This window comes from Culex quinquefasciatus, chromosome 2 (genome assembly GCF_015732765.1).
Source record: "Culex quinquefasciatus strain JHB chromosome 2, VPISU_Cqui_1.0_pri_paternal, whole genome shotgun sequence".
In the NCBI taxonomy this organism is placed as follows: domain Eukaryota; kingdom Metazoa; phylum Arthropoda; class Insecta; order Diptera; family Culicidae; genus Culex; species Culex quinquefasciatus.
The window spans coordinates 187,736,014-187,756,264 of NC_051862.1; the positions used below are offsets into that span (position 1 = coordinate 187,736,014).

At 35.1% G+C, this 20,251-nt stretch overlaps 2 protein-coding genes across 2 annotated transcripts in view; both read left to right on the forward strand.

Moving 5' to 3' along the window:
* The window catches only part of LOC6054497 (protein sax-3), a 237,769-nt gene that overhangs the window by 81,925 nt on the left and 135,593 nt on the right, over positions 1 to 20,251 (forward strand). The window lies entirely within an intron of this gene.
* Positions 18,727 to 19,191, forward strand: LOC119766948. The gene is made up of 2 exons (XM_038253611.1): positions 18,727 to 18,871; positions 18,925 to 19,191. Exons 1-2 carry the CDS (start codon positions 18,732 to 18,734, stop codon positions 19,103 to 19,105), a joined length of 321 nt encoding a protein of 106 aa, XP_038109539.1. The 5' UTR covers positions 18,727 to 18,731; the 3' UTR covers positions 19,106 to 19,191.

Genomic DNA, 20,251 nt, shown 5'->3' on the forward strand with positions numbered 1-20,251 from the left:
TTTCCTGGGCGAGTCCTGCTCAACGTTGTCCTAGCCACGAGTTTGTGCAAAAAAAAACAGGCAAAATTCCTATTCCTAGCAGGAAAAACATCCTTTGTTGTGCAAGTCGTGTCGGAGAGAACATTTCCAATCGTGGCGGTATGCTGATGCTGTCCGGACAAACTCTATTCTGCTGACCTTTCCACCACGATTCTACGAGTGTGTTGTGTCCACGTGTTTTTTGTTCGGCTCTAAGGTGGCAGAGATGTGGGAAGCTCGTCAAATTGAATTTAGTTTTTTAAGTAGAAATTTGGTACTTTGTTTAAAATAGTTTTAGCAATTTAAAATTTTTTTAAATAGTCTTTTTTTGTAATGCTTAATTTGTATCTCATTGAGCCTTAAGACGATGAACTTACTTTTTCCTACTGTGAAAATGAAAGGTACTTTTTCCTACTATCATGTGAAGCTAATGGTCAAGTGGATCCTGAGAACATGCTGTGAGAGGGGGGTCAAATGCAAACCAAACTGCAAATATTTCATTATCTACCATCGTTCTTGTGTGTGCTTTCGGTACACCCACCGGGCAGTGTGGTAAATACATGCTGCCTTGTCCGCCGCGTACAAAGTGCATTCAAAGTTGCTCAACGTTAAAGGAAAGCATGAACGAACGATTCATACGTGGGAATTATGGACGGTTCCGAGTGATGAACAGGTGTGGTTGTGGGGAAGCTTTGAAGGTGTGAAGAATGGTTTTTTTTCCTTGCAGACAGATTGTTGAAATTTTTAGAATGCCAGCAATGACTGAAGAATGATGGATTTGAACAAGTCCGGAATAACAGCATAAAATTCATAAAGGAATAAATAAAATCCGATGTAGAATCTCTTATTGAACTCATTTCCAAAAGTAAACTTCAGGAGGTTTGTAACTTAAACCACTTTCCAAATGTCTTGTTCAAATTTAATGATCGGAGAATTCAAATTTATCTAAACAATAAAAAAAGCATCCAAACCAGAACCCCACAAAAAACCATCCAACTAAAAAAACCGCTCACAGACAATTTGAATTTAAGCATTTTTTAATTACGGCTGAGGATTATCGTGATTTAGGGAATTAAACAGTTCAGTGCTTCCTCTGGTCCGGTGTCCAGCAGGGCTGCCAGCAATGGCAAAGTTTCCGAGCTGCCGTCAGACCGAGAGAGCTTTGGCAGATAATGAGCGCTAGTGGATGTGCGCGGTGTATGTGGAAAGTTTAATTTTATCGCTTGTTAATTTGCACAGGCATTAGAATTTATGCTAATCTTCTCCTGCAATTGTGGGTGGAGAGGGGGAACATTCGGGGAGAAAGTTAGTATCGTAATTTGGCGGCCCGGACTGCAGTTTAATCAGAGCCGTGCTTTGTTCTGGTGGGACGAAGGTACATTTCAGGGCCGGAATCGATACTTGGATGTTTTGGGGCCGATTCGATGGTTCGATGAAATCACCATAACAGTAAAACTTTATTAGTCATCGTTTTATGGGTGCGCTGCTCGTAAATTGTGATAGGAAATGAGACTCTTATTGAAATTAAAACAATGGCTGCCGGGCCACTTTTGGTGGGAGGGTGGGAGGTCTGGAGATTGCTGACTTGTCGTGAAGCATAAATAACTAGAGGACAAAGTGGCTTCAGTTTGTACACAACATTTGTTGCTGGATGCCCACACTGGAAGGAAGTACTTGGGGCACAAATGACCGGGAACACGCGAACCCATCAATGGATGGAGGAGGATTTTTATTCGTTGATCGAACTAATTTACGATGCCTAAGGTCGTAAAACGGATGTTGAGTTCACGAAATGCACATCAGGGAGTAAAAGTTCGTGCCTTATCATAATGAGAGCTGAATTTTCAAGTTTATTATTGTTTTTTTAGTCAATAAAATCTTAAAATTTAATTGTAAAAAATATTGATTATAAGCAATAAGGCACTGTTCAGTCTACTCTACTTCTACTTCTACTTCTACTTCTACTTCTACTTCTACTTCTACTTCTACTTCTACTTCTACTTCTACTTCTACTTCTACTTCTACTTCTACTTCTACTTCTACTTCTACTTCTACTTCTACTTCTACTTCTACTTCACTTCTACTTCTACTTCTACTTCCTTCTCTTCTACTTCACTTCTACTTCTACTTCTACTTCTACTTCTACTTCTACTTCTACTTCTACTTCTACTTCTACTTCTACTTCTACTTCTACTTCTACTTCTACTTCTACTTCTACTTCTACTTCTACTTCTACTTCTACTTCTACTTCTACTTCTACTTCTACTTCTATTTTTACTTCTACTATACTCTAATGTTAGCTTAAATTACAATGTTGAATCATTTTCAACACTATTTTTTTTCATTTGCTAAAGTTGCTGTATTTTAGTTGCACTGATCATTTTAATCGTTTTTTTTATAATTTTCTGCCTGCTGAGCAATTCCAGCCAAAAACAGGAAATTTTTAGGTACTTTTTTCTCGAACCTCTCCAATTTCAATGAAACTTTGTAGACATGTTATCCTAAGCATATATAAACCATTTTTGTGTATATGGAGCTAGTAACACTCGATAATGACATTTGAGAAGGGCGTACGTGTTTTCAATATTTTTGTATTTCGTAATTTAAATATTGCTGTATCTCGAAGCCGTTGCATCATTTCAAAAGTGGTCAAAGACAAACTTGTAGGAAATTTGACGGGCTTTCCGAAAAAAAATACACTGAAAGAAAAAAACAATCCACTTTTATGAGATTTTTTGATTTATAAGTTTAAAAAGTAAATTTGAAGGTGAGCTCATGATTTTTTTTCGCTCAAATTTTTTGTGAAAATAGCCTAAGATGTAACAAAAAGACTCACGAAAAATGCAGAATGGTGCAACTCACCCAAAAAAAAAATACAAAAATCATTTACTGAAACTGTTTTTTTTTTGAAAAGTGCTTTAAACGTCAAAATTTTCAAAAGCCGAATACGGGAATCGATTCTCCAGACAATTTTACATAAAAGTCTCCATATTGATCTTTGTCCTAAGTCTACTCCTTGTGAAGTTACAGCGGTTTTAAAAATAAAAATGTTGAAAAAATAGGTTTCATGATGGTTTTTGGCAATTTCTATATGACGGACTTGATTTTTCAGTTTCGAAAATATTTTTACCGAAAAGCTCGTCCAATTTCCCATAAGTTTGTTTTAGACCACATTTCAATTGGATGCATGGGCTTACAGATATAAGCTAATTTCTTATCCAGCTTACTTTACTACACTGAAAAAATGTTATGTTTGAATTATGAGCAATGTAATTATTTCGGCAGCTTTTCGGTAAAAATATTTTCGAAACTGAAAACAAGTCCGTCTTATAGAAATTGCCAAAAACCATCATAAAACCTATTTTTTCAACATTTTTATTTTTAAAACCGCTGTAACTTCACAAGGATTGGACTTAGGACAAAGATCAATATGGAGACTTTAATGTAAAATTGTCTGGAGAATCGATTCCCGTATTCGGCTTTTGAAAATTTTGACGTTTAGAGCACTTTTCAAAAAAACAGTTTCAGTAAATGATTTTTGTATTTTTTTAGGTGAGTTGTTCCATCCTGCATTTTTCATAAATCTTTTTGTAACATTTTGGGCTATTTTCACAAAAAATTTGAGCGAAAAAAAATCGTGGGCTCGCTTTCAAAGGAGAATGGGCAAATTTGGTCCAAGGATGTACACGAACGGGACCAACTTTTTTCGAAAGATCTCGCCGAGACATGAAAAAAAGTCTTCTGGACCAACTCTCTAAACCCCGGGGTTCAAAAGTTACAAGTTGTTGAAGTTTAAGCATTTTGGGTTAATATGTACAAAAAATCGAATTTTTGCTATTTCTAAAATCATTCATAAAATCTCTGTTTCATTATGGATTTCGATTTTCTTGACTTCATTCGACGCGTATCAGCAAAAACTATGAGTTCTGATATGTCTTAGCATGATTGAAACATGATTTGTCTTGTTTTTATCCGTTTGAACCGTTTGTGCAAGAGGCATCCCATAGAAACAAGTCGAAACTTCAAGGTTTTGAAACCGGATCCGACCCAGACTGCTTCAGTAAGTAAGGAAGGCTTCAGTGCAATGTTGTAACAACTTATTGGGATGGTCTGAGTCATCCGAGAACTCCTTGGAGTTAAGACCGTTGAGTCTACCGTAACAAGCAAGATGTCGGCGGTTTTTGACCACGGATCATACCCGCATGGCTTCAGTGAGTATGGTAGACTACTATGCTGATGTGTTGGAGTGTCCTGGGTTCTCCTAGGACTCCCTGGAGTTAAGATCTGTGGGTCTACTACCGTTTTTTTTTTACAAGATCGGAACCGCAAAGATTCAGTGAGTATAGCAGACTGTATTGTTGTTATGTTGGGATGTTCTGGACCATTCCAGGGAGTCCTTGTAATAGCCGTAGACCTACAGATCATAACTCCATGGAGTCCTTGGATGACCCAAGACATCCTAACACATTAGCAAAGCAGTCTACCACACTCACTGAAGCTATGCGGGTAAGTTCCGTTGTCAAAACCGGTCGACATTTGGATTATTACGGTAGTAGACCCACAGATCTTAACTCCAGGGAGTCCTAGGAGAACCCAGGACACTCCAACACATCAGCATAGTAGTCTACCATACGCACTGAAGCCATGCGGGTATGATCCGTGGTCAAAAACCGCCGACATCTTGCTTGTTACGGCGGTAGACTCACCGGTCTTAACTCCAAGGAGTTCTCGGATGACTCAGACCATCCCAATAAGTTGTTACAACATTGCACTGAAGCCTTCCTTACTTACTGAAGCAGTCTGGGTCGGATCCGGTTTCAAAACCTTGAAGTTTCGACTTGTTTCTATGGGATGCCTCTTGCACAAACGGTTCAAACGGATAAAAACAAGACAAATCATGTTTCAATCATGCTAAAACATATCAGAACTCATAGTTTTTGCTGATACGCGTCGAATGAAGTCAAGAAAATCGAAATCCATAATGAAACAGAGATTTTATGAATGATTTTAGAAATAGCAAAAATTCGATTTTTTGTACATTTTAACCCAAAATGCCCAAACTTCAACAACTTGTAACTTTTGAACCCCGGGGTTTAGAGAGTTGGTCCAGAAGACTTTTTTTCATGTCTCGGCGAGATCTTTCGAAAAAAGTTGGTCCCGTTCGTGTACATCCTTGGACCAGCTCCCATACAAATTTGCCCATTCTCCTTTAACTTTTAAACTTATAAATTAAAAAATCTCATAAAAGTGGAGTGTTTTTTTCTTTCAGTGTATTTTTTTCAGAAAGCCCGTCAAATTTCCTACATGTTTGTCTTTGACCACTTTTTGATACGATGCAACGGCTTCGAGATACAGCAATATTTAAATTACTAAATACAAAAATATTGAAAACACGTACGCCCTTCTTAAATGTCATTATCGAGTGTTACTAGCTCCATATACACAAAAATGGCTTATATATGCCTAGGATAACATGTCTACAAAGTTTCATTGAAATCGGAGAGGGTCGGGTACAACCGATTCCCTATTTGACATGGAATTGCTCTGCTTAGAAAACTTTTAATAAATTGATCACATTTTGAGGTAAAGAGACCACGCGTGGTTTTAACCTCCGTTGTTGAACAGAACCATAGTTTACTCAAAAACAAATTTTAAACAAATTTGAAAAATAAAACTCTTAGCGTTTTCATCATCACTTGACTAGATATCAACAGGACCAATTGGAGTTCAACTACAGATTATCAAGAGAACAAAAACCGTCTCAACTAAAACCCGACTTTAAAAGTTACAAAAAAAAAATGATAGTGAAAAACCCCCCAGTTGAATCCTTGTCTGTGCAGCTGCGCTGCTCAAAACTCTCTTTATGCACAACTTTTCCGGCTGCCAGTTCTGTGGCTTCACAGAACTTCCCGGCAGCATCCTTTCGATAGCATTTTCCGAAAGCCTTATGCCGAGATAGTCGCTGAAAAAAAAAGTTGCTTCAAAAAGAGCCTTTCCGTTTTTTTGCTGCTGCGCAGCTGAACGTTTCGCATTTTCCAAAGAAAATTCTCCTCTCCGAAGTCAACCTGAATGAAAAGTTGGAAAGGGAGAGGGAAGAGAGGCGAATAATATAGTTTTCCATTTGGCTTTTTAAGCTTTCATCTGTGGTCGGATGCACCTGTGTGCGGCGCGCTTGAAGTTTTTGAATGCAGCAACCCCCCACTAAAGTTGGGAAACGGGAAAATTGCGAATTTAGCTGTCGGGGGCAAGTTTTAATCTTTTTCATTCATTTCAGGCCGCGGTTTTTCCTTTTTGGCTGCAATAAACTATGAGTGCGAGGATGAAAAAAAGTTGCTCTAAATCAAATTAATTTCTTTTATGACTTTCTAATTTGGCATCGCAAAAAGAGCAGAAATGCCAAAAAAGGGGGTGCTTTAAAATTTATATCATTCCTATTCAGGCGGAAGATTAATTCATTAAGCCACTGCTCGCTGCTTTATACAATTTAAGAATCCAGGTGCGACTTTATTGCCCGTTTTATGGCGAATGATGCGCAAAAGAGTTACAAAAGGAGCCTGGAACCATTAACCTGTTCCCGGTCGCATTTTCCAAAGATTGGCAATAAGCTGGGTCCCGAAATGTAATTTATTAAATTCCTGGCGCTCATTATTTGGATGTTACTCTCCGAGGAGGACTCATAGAATTATTAAAGGAGGTTGGTATTCTTGAATTGTTAATACGTTGAATTTCAACTTTTCGAATATTTTACACAGACTTAAAATTTAAAAAAGGGCATGCATTTAGTATTTGGATTTTGGCTGGAAATTGTAAAAAAATTGTAATAAATTTCAAAATGTTTTAATACTTTTTTATTTTTTTTTCAGAATTCCAAGTTTCAGATTTTAATTTAAGCAAACATTTTTAACCTAACCTCTTTCATGATTCTTCGAAAAAACTATAATGAAATTATTTAAGATTATTTCTTTTTCAAAGGATGACTTTCGATTGTCAAATTATAAACAAATCCATTGCTTCAAAATGGATTATTTTTTTAATGTTTGAAATTTGGGCCAACAGGTAGAAAATGAAGTACAACTTGATTTTTTAAATGAGCAATTAGTTTTAAGTTATAATTCCCCAATAACGTAAAATATACTTAAATTCCGTTATATTTTTTTATTTATTTCAATTCTCATCAATCAGGTTTGTCAAATCTCTAAGGTTTTATATTTTATTACTTCCTTCCAAACATCACAAATGACCTGATTTCAATCTTAAAAGGGAACTTTTTTTCCTAGCAAATCAAACCTAAAGGCTATTTAGTATCTAGGCTGTATCATGTAAAAGAGGACCTCTTCAAACATTTTGAGGATTAATTTTCGACTGCAAATTTTGTTTTATTGAAATAGATCTTTTGTTTTTCTTAAAACTTTGATATTGATTTGCTTTTCTTAAAATTTTGATATTGTCTTGAATTTTTTAATCAAAATTCATCGACAAAATTTTAATTTATACTTCAAAATAGCCGAAAAAGAGGATTTTTGACTGAACATTTTATTAGAAACTTCCTGCAATGATTTTGGGAACTTAAAAAGCCATATTCTGTGCTATGTTTAGGATAATGCAAAATCTTGTACCAGATAAAAAATATTGCGAACCAAATTTCAAAACATATACAAAGGATTCTCTGGCTGACGATCTTCCCGATATCAATAAAGCTGTCAATAAATTTCAAAGCCCCTTCAAATTGATTGCTTTGATCTTTCGTTCTATAATTTAATAACTCCCGCTCTCGACGGTTCCTTCCTACTCTGTGGTTTCTTCATTATCGACAACGAGAGATTCCACTGTAATAAAATGAAAATTAAAAATTGCAATTGAAAATAACTTTGCTTTTTTTTTCAATAAGCAAACCATTTTCAACAAAATGATTTTCCGGTATTTAAAAAAAAGTTACCTTGAAAATATTCGTGAATCTTAAAAAATTTCAACATTTTACATTTGAGTTGCCGAGAAACAGCCTCTTAAGGTAAAAATCGTGAAAAAAACAGTTTTTCTTAGTTTCATCTAAAAGCCTTATTATACAACTCGCGATATCACAGAAACTAGTGGTTCGATTTTCAGTGCAAACAAACAATTGTATCTTATGTGAAATTTCCTGCTCTTATCATTTTAAGTAATTTTTCAATTACAGAATCAGAAGGTAATCTTCAAAAAAAATCTCATCACACTGATTAAGGACATTTCAAAATTTCTGCGCGTTTTTTTTTTTTTTTGATTGCATACATATCAAGAATAACAAATAAATAGAAATTATTTAATCTTTTCAAAAATATTTGTTTCAGGGTGTTTCCAGTCATGAAGATTTTTTCAATTTCAAAAATTAAACATTTTTCAAAATAAACTTATTTTAGGAAATTTAAAAAAATAGTATTTGATAATAATTTTTTTTAAATTAAATTCACCACCCTAAAATCTTACATAAAAATATCGTTTAAAGCCGCCTTTACTTTAAAAAAAATTAAATAAAAATTCGGGAAATTTCATTTCCCGAGCACTTTTCTTAATTCCTAATCATAACCTACGACTTTCCACTGATTGATCAGAAAATTCTTCTCAAGATATAGATTTTCGAATTTTCTTTAAAGAATCATCAATTTTTGGAAGATATTTTCCATTTCTTCTCTGTTATCCATCTCATTTTTCTATATTTAGAAGACAAAAAAAAAACTTATAAATCTCTCTTTTAAAACAGATTTGATGAATCTAATTTTAGCACATGAGCGTTGTTTTGTCGATTGCAAATATAATATCTGATGACGGATAGCGTCACGATTCGAAATCCTGACACTTAGTAGTGTATCATTTTTGCTTCAGCTGGCAAAAAATCATGTAATATGTTGGAAAGGTATAAATATCAACAGAATGTAGAATAAACCGTCAATTTTGAGAGAATGTATGCAAAATATGTCTTTTCTAACCATAATTTTCTGCTTTGCCTTCCCGGTTCTTCGGAAGCTTATGAAATATTTCAGTGAAATGTTTCCCGTTTTTGGAAAACACAACACCCGTTTTTGGGTTTCGAAGCGTCCGGGAATTCGAAGCATGGCGTTATCTGAACACAATATTCTTTAATTCTCAACGCTTTGACCACAACACATAATTACTTTTTTAGCCAATTAAAAAGTAAAAAATGAACAACTGTCCCTAACCTCCCTTAAAACCTCAATAAAAGAGCCAGCCCAAAATTCCAAGTGCCCCGAACGCGAACCATCATGAATATGAATTGTTTTAGTTACCAAACACACACCAACACACAAACAACCACCGAAGCAACGCAACTTTGTCTTATCCTTGGGCCATGTCCTGACAACGTTCCTTACACAAGGGTTGAAGGATAAAGGGCCAGAACACAGGAAGAACATCCTTGGAAACAAGATTGTTTGGGGAATGCGTGGCACTGCACACACAATAGGGTCGACGACGACGACGGAGACGCACTTTTACGACCCAGATATTAAATAGTTTTACGATCTCCGTTGTGTGCACAAATTGCTACCATTTTTACGCAGCTTTCCCTCTTTTTTTGGGGGAAAACTCTTGCGTACCCCTTGCGCATTTCTTCCAGGGATGCGGAGGAGTTGGGGGAAGTTTGCTTGATTTGATGGCACATCGGAATGTGGTGCTGGTGGAATGGGAGGCCAGTTTTTGGCCAGTTATTTCCCGTTTCTGGAGGTTTACGACCTCCGAAGAATCAATCCGTGATGGAATAAGTGCGTTGCAATATGCTTTCAAACTTGTGCTGAGCTCTCTTTCATCATCATTTTTGTTGATTAAGATTGGACCAAAAAGGCTTTGCTGAGACAAATGGGTTGAGTCTTGTGCATCAAGATTGATTATGATTTTGTGAACCTTAATTTAGAAATCAAATGTTCTTGATTAGCTCAGGTAGACCAAGTAGATGCTTTCCCAACTTTAGAAATTTATATCTCGTCCCCCATCGAAACCAGCTGTCACCAAAAGAATAAATTACCAGTCCTAAATATCTTTTCAAACTTGAAATCCCAAGAAAAAGAAAAAAGATAAGCCATAACGATTGTCCTTTGCTAGCCACTTGCGGCAATAAAAATTGCTCAACCTGGTGAAGAAGTGGAAAACAATCCTAGGTGTCCCACCTCTCCCCATCTAGACCAAAAATCCTTAAGAAAAGGGATGCCCATCGTTCCGAACCCAACCCGTATGAGGGTGGTTTTATTACTGACATTTTAGTTTTTAATCTTGAGAAATTATGGCCCTTTAACGATATTGTTATGGCAGATGCTGGCCTGGAGTGGAGACCTCCTCCCCTGGAGAGAGCAGCTCGTCGTGATCGTACTTTCTTGGCGCACGTCGATTTTCGGCCAAGATTCCCGAAGTTCAATTTCAATTCTGTGATATTCAACAAAACCCGGAAGTTTCAATATGATCGTGCTATCTTTAAACAGCTTGAAGCAACTGCGACAACTGGCCAAAGGAATTTTAGTCAGAACGCGTTTGACACACGTACATGCCCGACTATTGTAAACATTTTTAATTATAACTCGGGACTCCGGCAACCAAACTTCGGGGCAATGCACAGAATGGTCAACCAAACAAAACGTGTTTGTTATTGTTTACATTGCGTGGTCTCGTTTTTGTTTATTCAAGGTCAAACATTAAAACGCATTTTTCTCGGAACGTCGACGAAGTCGAACTAGTTAAAATCAATTCTGATACGTATAATGAAAGTTTGGCCTTGCGTCAAGCTACATATTTTTTCTGAAAATTATATTGAAAAAAGGTAAAATTGTGAATACCACCTTAACACCCTGAGCTCAAGGAAACTTCGCAAAAACAGATGCTCCAAGTTCCTTACCAATCCAATCGGATATTTCGGTGGTTATTTATGAGTACGTGAGGGTCACACATCCAGCACAAAACTGCCTTCGAATTTGAAATGCGGGTTCAAAATCCTTCGCACGACCTTTTCAGCTGTGACCTTATTGGGGTAGTTTCCGAAGGCCATTCCTGGCAGCTGCCGACATTCGTTGAATTTTAAGTAGCTGACGCTTCAAATTCCTATATACCTTTCTGTGTATAGTGTGAGCCAATTTGCGCTGAATAGAGCAAAATAAGTCTATTTCACCTTTATTTTATTCTTTCCCAACGCCTCATTAAATCCAGAGGAAAATCGCTCGTTTGTTCCGGCCGCTGCGCAGCTCGCGCCATTTGCCAACCCAGGGGAAGATTCTCCGTGCTCCGTCCATTCATCGCATCCCATTAATCCGTTCCTCTCATTAAGCGACGGATCTGGAACTATTCATCTCCGGGAATCCCTTTTTGCTCGGGGAATCGTCGTGTCACACTTGGGTGTCCTTTTCCTGCTCCGGCATCGTGTGCCGTTCATTTTAATTAGTTTCCTGCTGTCTGTAACGAACTCTAAAGAAGGGGTTTTTGAAGGGGGTGAGAAGGGGGGAGGGTCACACTCCGGAAGAAAGATATAGTGCCATTCAGGAGGAAGCTCCGCCGACCTACGACGAGAAGCTCCTGATCACCTTCATTACGTACTTGAACGGGTTTTCCTCATCCCATTTTCTTTTTTCCCTATGAGCAAACTAGTGCTAGTTCCGAGTCTATATGGCTTGCTATCGTCTCTAGCAGGAGCTTTTGTTCGACTCTCGAAAGCTTCTTTGATCACCTGAGGAGGTTGGGAGGTTCTTTTTGCCATTCTTGGCTGCCTTCTGAAGTACCAATCTGCCGAAAAATTCGTCCACAAAAGATAATAAAAAGCTTTTCGAATAAGCGCTGGGAAGAAGGGGAGATGAGCAAAATTGATGGCACAGAAATTATGGTTGCGGAGGTTACCTCTTGTTTGAGGGGAGAATTGGGTAAAATAAGAGTCGGATGGGGAAGGAAATGAGGTCCCAGTAATTTAGGTTAGGTCGCTAGGTCATTCCAAGTGTAGGTACTGGTACACGAAAAAAGTGTTCCGAAAATCATGAAAATTGTACCATGAAAACATGAATATCGCGATTTTGCTTTGCGAATTTTCGAACTCTAAAAATCGGGCACGAAGTCGTGAAAAAAATATTCACGACTTTTCATGGCTGATTTCGCTTGTAAACGTGAATAATGTTCATGTTTTTATGAAATGGATGCATGCAACCGTGAAAAAAATTCATGATTTTATGAATAAAAATTCATGAATTCAATCTCGTGAATAAAAATTCATTACATTCATGACTTAAAATGCTTAAATTAATTAAAATAATTAAAATACTTTAAAAACTTAAAATACCTTAAATATTTAAAAAACTTGAAATACTTAAAAACTTAAAATACTAAAAGTACTTAAAATACTTAAAATACTTAAAATACTTTAAAAACTTAAAATACTTAAAATACTTAAAATACTTAAAATACTTACAAAACTTAAAATACTTAAAATACTTAAAATACTTAAAATACTTAAAATACTTAAAATACTTTAAATACTTAAAATACTTAAAATATTTAAAATACTTAAAATTCTTAAAATACTTAAAATACTTAAAATACTTAAAATACTTAAAATACTTAAAATACTTAAAATACTTAAAATACTTAAAATACTTAAAATACTTAAAATACTTAAAATACTTAAAATACTTAAAATACTTAAAATACTTAAAATACTTAAAATTAAAATACTTAAAATACTTAAAATACTTAAAATACTTAAAATACTTAAAATACTTAAAATACTTAAAATACTTAAAATACTTAAAATACTTAAAATACTTAAAATACTTAAAATACTTAAAATACTTAAAATACTTAAAATACTTAAAATACTTAAAATACTTAAAATACTTAAAATACTTAAAATACTTAAAATACTTAAAATAAAATACTAAAATACTTAAAATACTTCAAATACTTAAAATACTTAAAATACTTAAAATACTTAAAATACTTAAAATACTTAAAATACTTAAAATACTTAAAATACTTAAAATACTTAAAATACTTAAAATACTTAAAATACTTAAAATACTTAAAATACTTAAAATACTTAAAATACTTAAAATACTTAAAATACTTAAAATACTTAAAATACTTAAAATACTTAAAATACTTCAAATACTTCAAATACTTCAAATACTTCAAATACTTCAAATACTTAAAATACTAAAAATACTAAAAATACTAAAAATACTTAAAATACTAAAAATACTAAAAATACTAAAAATACTAAAAATACTTAAAATACATAAAATACATAAATTACATAAAATACTTAAAATACGTACTGCATGATTTCATGAATGAAAATTCATGAATATTCGTAAAAAATATTTGATGTGAATGAATTTTATAAATTCATGAATTATTATGTAATCGTGAAAGGTATCACGAAATCATGAAAAAAGTTTTTCAAGAATTCATGAATCTAAATTCATGATTTCTCGCACACTTTTTTTCCGTGTACCTCCTTGGTCCTAAGCTGAATGTCAGTTGGTCCAAGTCCAAATCCATCCAAATCTAACAAAAAAGACCGCCAAGACCTAGTCGTATAGCGAATAATTTCAAATTTTACAGATACGCTTTAAGTCCCAATTTCATCAATTTACTTTGAACTAGCTTTTGCATTTAAAAAAAAATAGTTGATGCTCATTTTACCCAATTTTCCATTCCTCCAAGGTAGTCGGTTTTATTTTCGTTACCAACCTCCAGCAAGAAAACCTTCCCCCAAATACGCGTCATCCTTCGGAAAAAACCATGGAAGGGGAGGAAAAATGCATATGAAAACTTTTTTTTACTGCCATAATCCCCCGATGCCCGAAAAGGCGTACGGACGACAATGACAGGTGTGTGTGTGGAAGGAGGACGTTCTACAGTGTAGAAATTACGCCGTCGACGTCCTCGAATTTTTGCTACTCTTGCGCGATGTTATAAGCATAAGGTCTCTTCCTCCCTCGCGAGGGAGAGCAAGGTAGACAATTTTATGGCATCATAACTTCAAGGAGGGGATTGGGTTGGGGGGAGGGCGAGATATTTTCCAGAGTTTTCCCAACGCGGCATCCTCCCACTACTCTTGAAGATGTTTGCCTTGTCGTTTAATGGTGAGTCAAAATATGAAAATTAACTTAGTTTTACATAAAAAGTACTGCTTTTTATAATCATCATTCATTTGTATAATTTCTTTTAAATTGTATTTTTTTTTAACAAGATCAAAATATGAAAACTTACCTTAGCTAAAACCAAAAGCACTCTGTGTATGTAAAAAAAAGCCCTCCTCGAAAGGGATGGAAGTTGGATTTATGAATCAGCGTTGAGGGAGACAGCGAGTATATGGAATCGACCGAGCCAACCTCGAAAGCCTCCTCCAGCGTGGGCTGCATTGGGGATAAGTTTTTTGATAAATTGCAGCTTTATTAGTTTTATGCAAATATGGACGGATCAAGCTCGAGCATGGGAGGTTGGAGTTGAAATTTTTTTCCTCATAAAAATGAGCTTAGTGAAGGGCAAAAAAAAAAGAATGTGTAAAAGTAGTTTTTAGAGTGAGTGCGGAAAGAAGTCGAATGCACAAGCTCAGGCAAACGATGCAACTGGGATTAAAGTTTCATCGAAGAAGTTGGGCTGCCTCGACTGGGACACTAACAATGGCGATTTATTCTTTTCACTTATCGTCAGCACTTGCTACTGCATTGGCGTGCCGGTTGTTATAAGAAGAGATAATAATTGCATTTAAAAGTTTTGGTTTTGGGGGAAAAATGTCTTAAAATGTCAAAGACTCAACCCATTTGAGTTTGAAACACATTTTACATACAACATAATCTTAAAGCACTTGTATGATATTATCTTTTTCAATATCAGAAAAAACTATAAAACTTTTTGATAAATATTATGTACTAAAGAACAGCTTTGAATTGATAACTGTGTTTTTTGACATGTAGCACCTGTTATTTTTTCTTACTGATTTTTTTCGGAAAATATTTTTTTCAGCAATTTTTTACTACATTCGTTTGAATAATGTTCTACGTTTTATCAAGTTGACTTTTTTGTATTTTTTATTTGGATGAAATTTTTACAAACCATTCCCTATATAAAAAAAGCAAGTTTGCTTCACTAGTTTTCCCTACAATTCTCCATACAATTCTGCAGGATGGTCAAAAAAATGGGCATTTGAATATTCTTAATTCTTGAGAAGGGGTTTTCTCATTTAACAAAAAAATGATTTTTCAGAGGCTGTTAGTATCTCTGCACCCCGCAGTCTGATGAACAAAGTCAATAAGGCAATTTATGTGACATTTTCCCAGCTTTACTTCATGAAGCATTTTTAAAATTGCACAAAATTGACAATTTCTCGAAAAAATGTACATAGAATTTGCTATAACTTGAAAACGTTGCACTTTATGGAAAATAATGTTGATTTATTTTCGCTTGGAAATTAAATCAATGAAATTGCAGTTTAAGAATATTTCCATTTTTTCATAGATCATTTTTTTTAATGTGTCTTTGGTATTAGATTTTGCACCATCCTGCACTCTTGCTCATATTAAGTAAACATATTAAAAAATCGTTAGTAAAATAATACGTAGTTTCGGAAATGAACTTAAAGTTCAAGGTAACAACTTTTATTCGGAAATTTTTAATGATAACCTACAACTTTGCCGATGTTACCAAATTAATCCGAAAATGTCTTCTCATGACACAGATTTTCAAAAACATGTCCGTTTTATATGACCATTCCGCATAATTGTGTGGAACAAGTGATGCAAAATGGAAAATAAAAATTAAAAATTCGGACTATTTTTCGAAATTTTATTCATTTGCAGAACATAGAGGATTATGAATTGCTAACTCAAATGCAATAGTGAAATTTTCATATTAACAAAAGTTGTTGTTTGTGATGTTTACTCAAAATATATAATTTTAAATGTTAAAAAGCGTTATTATGACAAAGAATATTTTTATAGCTTTCACAAAACAATAAATTTTTGATTTTATTAATTTGTCAAATAAATTTACAAACTTGTTTGGCATGCTAAATAAGGTAATTAAATTTAATTTTTTTATGGCTGTTTTGAGCTGGGAAAAAAATCTAAAATTGTTTCTGCAATTCAGTCGTAAAACTACTAACTTTTTATGACACTCTAGAACGACTAAAAAATCTAATTTTCTGTACCAAAATGACAGAATCGAAAAGTAACCCTTCTAAAAACGAAACACTGAAATGGATGCTGAAAAATTGAACTTTTCAGCACTTTTTAGGAAAAGTTATAATTCAACATTTCAACATTCAACTTTTTTTTTGATTTAAACGATTCATTGACTCTTTCCAAAATCCTCGCTCCACAAGCTGAATATTGTTCATAAAGCTAATTTAGGACTCTGGGCCAAATATGAGCAAAATCGGTCAACATTTACCCATTGAAACTCGAAGGGGAGGATTGAAAACCCCAATTTTCTTACGGTTTGGTCTGCACAGTGCGCTACCTCCTTCCAACTATTCCCAAAAGTGAGTTTATCATTGAAAAATTAATGCTCTACAACTTTGTAGAACATACCAAAGCTGTAAAACTCGATTTCAAAAAGTTATTAGCGATTTCAAAAAGTCATTTTAAAATGAAAATCTTTTTTTCACCATCTTTCGGCTCAGGTATCAAGGGGTAATCTCAACCAATTTCGCTCAAAATTTGAACAGATGCTTTAAAAAACCCCAAAAAACCGTTTTCTGCTTGTTGAGCAGGGGGTCATTTTTGGGCACCCTAATGGACAATTGTCCTATAATTCTGTCCAAAGGGTGTTTGCCGGAATTGCAAAAAACATTGTATGGAACTCGTTGCAAAACTTGATTTTTTCATCACTCGTCGTATTTATCCAACTCGGTGAACCTCGTTGGATAAATGTATGACTCGTGCTAAAAAATCTTTGTTGATTAAACTACTATTATTTGAGTATTGAGATTTCGAGAGAAGCAATCGATTTAAAAAGAAATTAAATAAAATGGTGAACTAATAAAAATCCTGTTTCTCATATAAAATTAAATTTGCAAACAACATTCACATTATATAAGATAAGTTCAGTCATTCAGTGAATTTTTGTTCTCAAGTATTTCAAAAGTATTTTCAATGAACAAACATATTTATTCATAGATTTTTTTTTAAATACTTATTTTTTAATTTTTTTAAGCAGTGCATTGGATTTTCTGCAAAATAATGATTCAATCAATTCTGTAATCATGTTGTTAAATTTTACTTTCCGTTTTTTAAATATAGTGATTAAATTTATTTTTAGTAAATTTTTAACAAAGCAAATTTCAAAATACAAAAATAAGATAAAAATATAAACAAAAAAATCAAAAAACCAAAAGTGTCTTATTGATTACTACCATTCCCTTCTTGTTTTTAAATAATTGAGTTTGCTACTTGCGATAATCTTGATTACTATTTAAAATCAAACTTCCACAACATATTTAGAGTTAAAAAAGCGCTGTGCTGTCAAAAAGCCTTTTTGCCGGATTCTGATTTTTTTTTTTGACACCAACTCCAGCGGTTCGAAGTCAGTGACTCCGAATCTGATTCCAGCTCTCCAAAAAGACTAACTCAACTGACTCCAACTATCACTCCACAGTAGGGTGTCCAGACAAAATAACCCCCTGCTCCACAAGCGGTAAACATATTGCATATTCAAAAATGAATTTTTTAAATCGCTAATAGCTTTTTACGATCAAGGTTTACAGTTTTGGTATATTTTGGGCAGCCTTCGCCACAGTCATAAAAAAGGAAAATAAAATACTTCTTGGAAGGCCACTTAGGTGTCTTCAAATACTCAAATTTGCAATCTGGTTCTTCCTACTATACATTTTTTTCTTTCGCGCATAAACTAACCTCCTAAGCACCACATTTTTCCCAAGAAAGCAGATTCACTACATCATAAAACCATAATCCCTAATCCTCCCCCGAAATTCATCCGCTTCCCCCCACTTTACCAGCAACCCCAGCGATTGGGATTTACGTCACATTGACCTCCCAAATTATTAGCACGCAGTAAGCAATTTCCTTTGCCCACCAATAAAAAGGCACAAAAAGCGTAATCCATAAAATAATTCAAATTATCCCATTTTCGATCGCAATCACTCTAACGAGGTCCATTTGTCCGGTTTTATTCCGACATCCCTGCCAACCAGCCCCACCAAAACCAACCACCAACGCCTGGCGAAACCTAGGAGAAGAAAATCGAGGAAAAATCAAAACCAGCAAAAAACTAGTAATAATTCATCGATGTGTGTGTGTGTGTGTGTGAGTGTGCGGTTGTGTGCGAACGCGCTTATCTCTGTAATAGGATTATTTGCCTATATATTGAATATTATACTGTGGGACCCTTTTTTTGGGGGGCCCTTGCGGTGCTAAGGTTGTGGGTGGTGGTTGTGGATGGTCCTGAATATTATTGGCCCCAGAAAGTGGAGCGTTTCTCTTGGGAAAACCGTTGGGGCTGGCTGGTAACGAAAGAGGCCAAATGCAAATAATGTGTCACAGAAAGGTCTTCGATAATGGCAACCGGTTATAAGAGAAGTGTTACCGAATTATTTGATTTGACGCATGAAGCATAGTTTTCGTTTTATTTTCTTTTGATAAAAAACACAATTTTGTCAAATTTCAACAGCTTCTAAACATACGCTTTAATCAAAGTTACCATCGACAAAATCGGTATTAAAAACAGTTTAGGAAATGTCAAAACTAGAGCCAATCGAACCAGACCAAATCACCGCGGACATCCGACACCTTCAGTGCCCGATTGTGAAGGAAACTTCCCGCCGGTTAACCGCTCTACGACAGGATGAGACCTTCTACCGGACACATGTGATAAGGTTTGTTTAAAGAATCTTTGCTTTTACTACTTCAAATAACGAGATCTTTTTAGCACAGTGCAACATCGGCAGTTTCACAAACTTCTCAAAACGATCCTGCTCATCATCGGCTCGATAATGGTGTACAACGTTGTCTTCGGGATCACCAATAGTGGCTGCTGCCTGGAAGAGCCCTCGTGGTGGGCGGTCAAAGTCGGAAGTTGGTTGGGCTTTAAGGACCGAATCTATTACTAGCCTAGCTGAAGAGGCGATTAATCTCACTCTTCTCGAATAAGCCCATAAATCAAGCTCGCTGGCAACCCTTCTCTAGTAAAGATGAATACAAGATGAAAAAAAAAGCTGATTCTTTTTTGGATCTCGGAAGCTCCCCGAGTCGATGGCAGAAGCAACATTTGGTCTACCAGCCATACAAACAAGCTGCGTTTTCACCTCGACCTCCACCTTCTTGGTATTCGTCTAGGCTCAGCTGGCAAGGGAGCCTTCTTATCTTTTATGTGCTATTATCATAAAGTGATTTTTTTCCCTCGCTTTTCTCACTCTCGACTACTAGATCCAATTTGGTCCAATATTGATTCTCGAACCGCTTCTGAACCTTTACTTCCGGTCAACCGACGGGTAAGAAAAATCGAAGAAAAAGCTCACCGAACACATGTGTGTGTGACGACCTCTTTCGAATATCCGTTTTCCTTTGGAAGATTATGGCTGTTTGTGTTTAGACGACGACGCTCGCTTATCGGCTGCCATTAATCTGGTTTTTATATTCCAATCCGAGGAAATAATTGCCCCAGGTTTTAACTTGTTGTCACTCGAGAATCTGAACGGACCGTTGCTGTCTTTTGCTGGTGCATATATTAGGTTCCTCTGAGAGAGACTAATCAATGACCTAGCTGCTGCACTCTGGAGTCCCCCCTTTTTCTTTGGAAACAGTTTCCAGTGAAGTATTCTTTTGTTCTTTGTGGGGATGAAATTTCAACTTGCCGGTCGACAACATGACAAACATGGTTTCCCAGGAATGTCGTTTGAATGTTTTTCCATGTTAAGCCACGTCAAAAACAAAACAGTAGTTTTTTTTTCCACGAATAATTTTTAAATCAAATGACACGTATTCTGTGCAGCAATGGAAGAATCTTCATCGATTTTTTTTTGTTTTTTTTTTTTATGCAAATTAAGAGATTAATTTGAAAAAAAAACTAAAAACATGTAAAAGGTAAAGAGAACGTTTTTCTGTAAATTAATACAACAAAAATCGATGAAATGCTTAAACAAAATCATTTACATGCTTTTGTTGGAATCTTTTAGAAAGAATAATTGTGTAAATTATAAAAATAGCAATTGACTGAAAACGATTTTGAAAATATACTTTTCTTTTATTTTTATTTG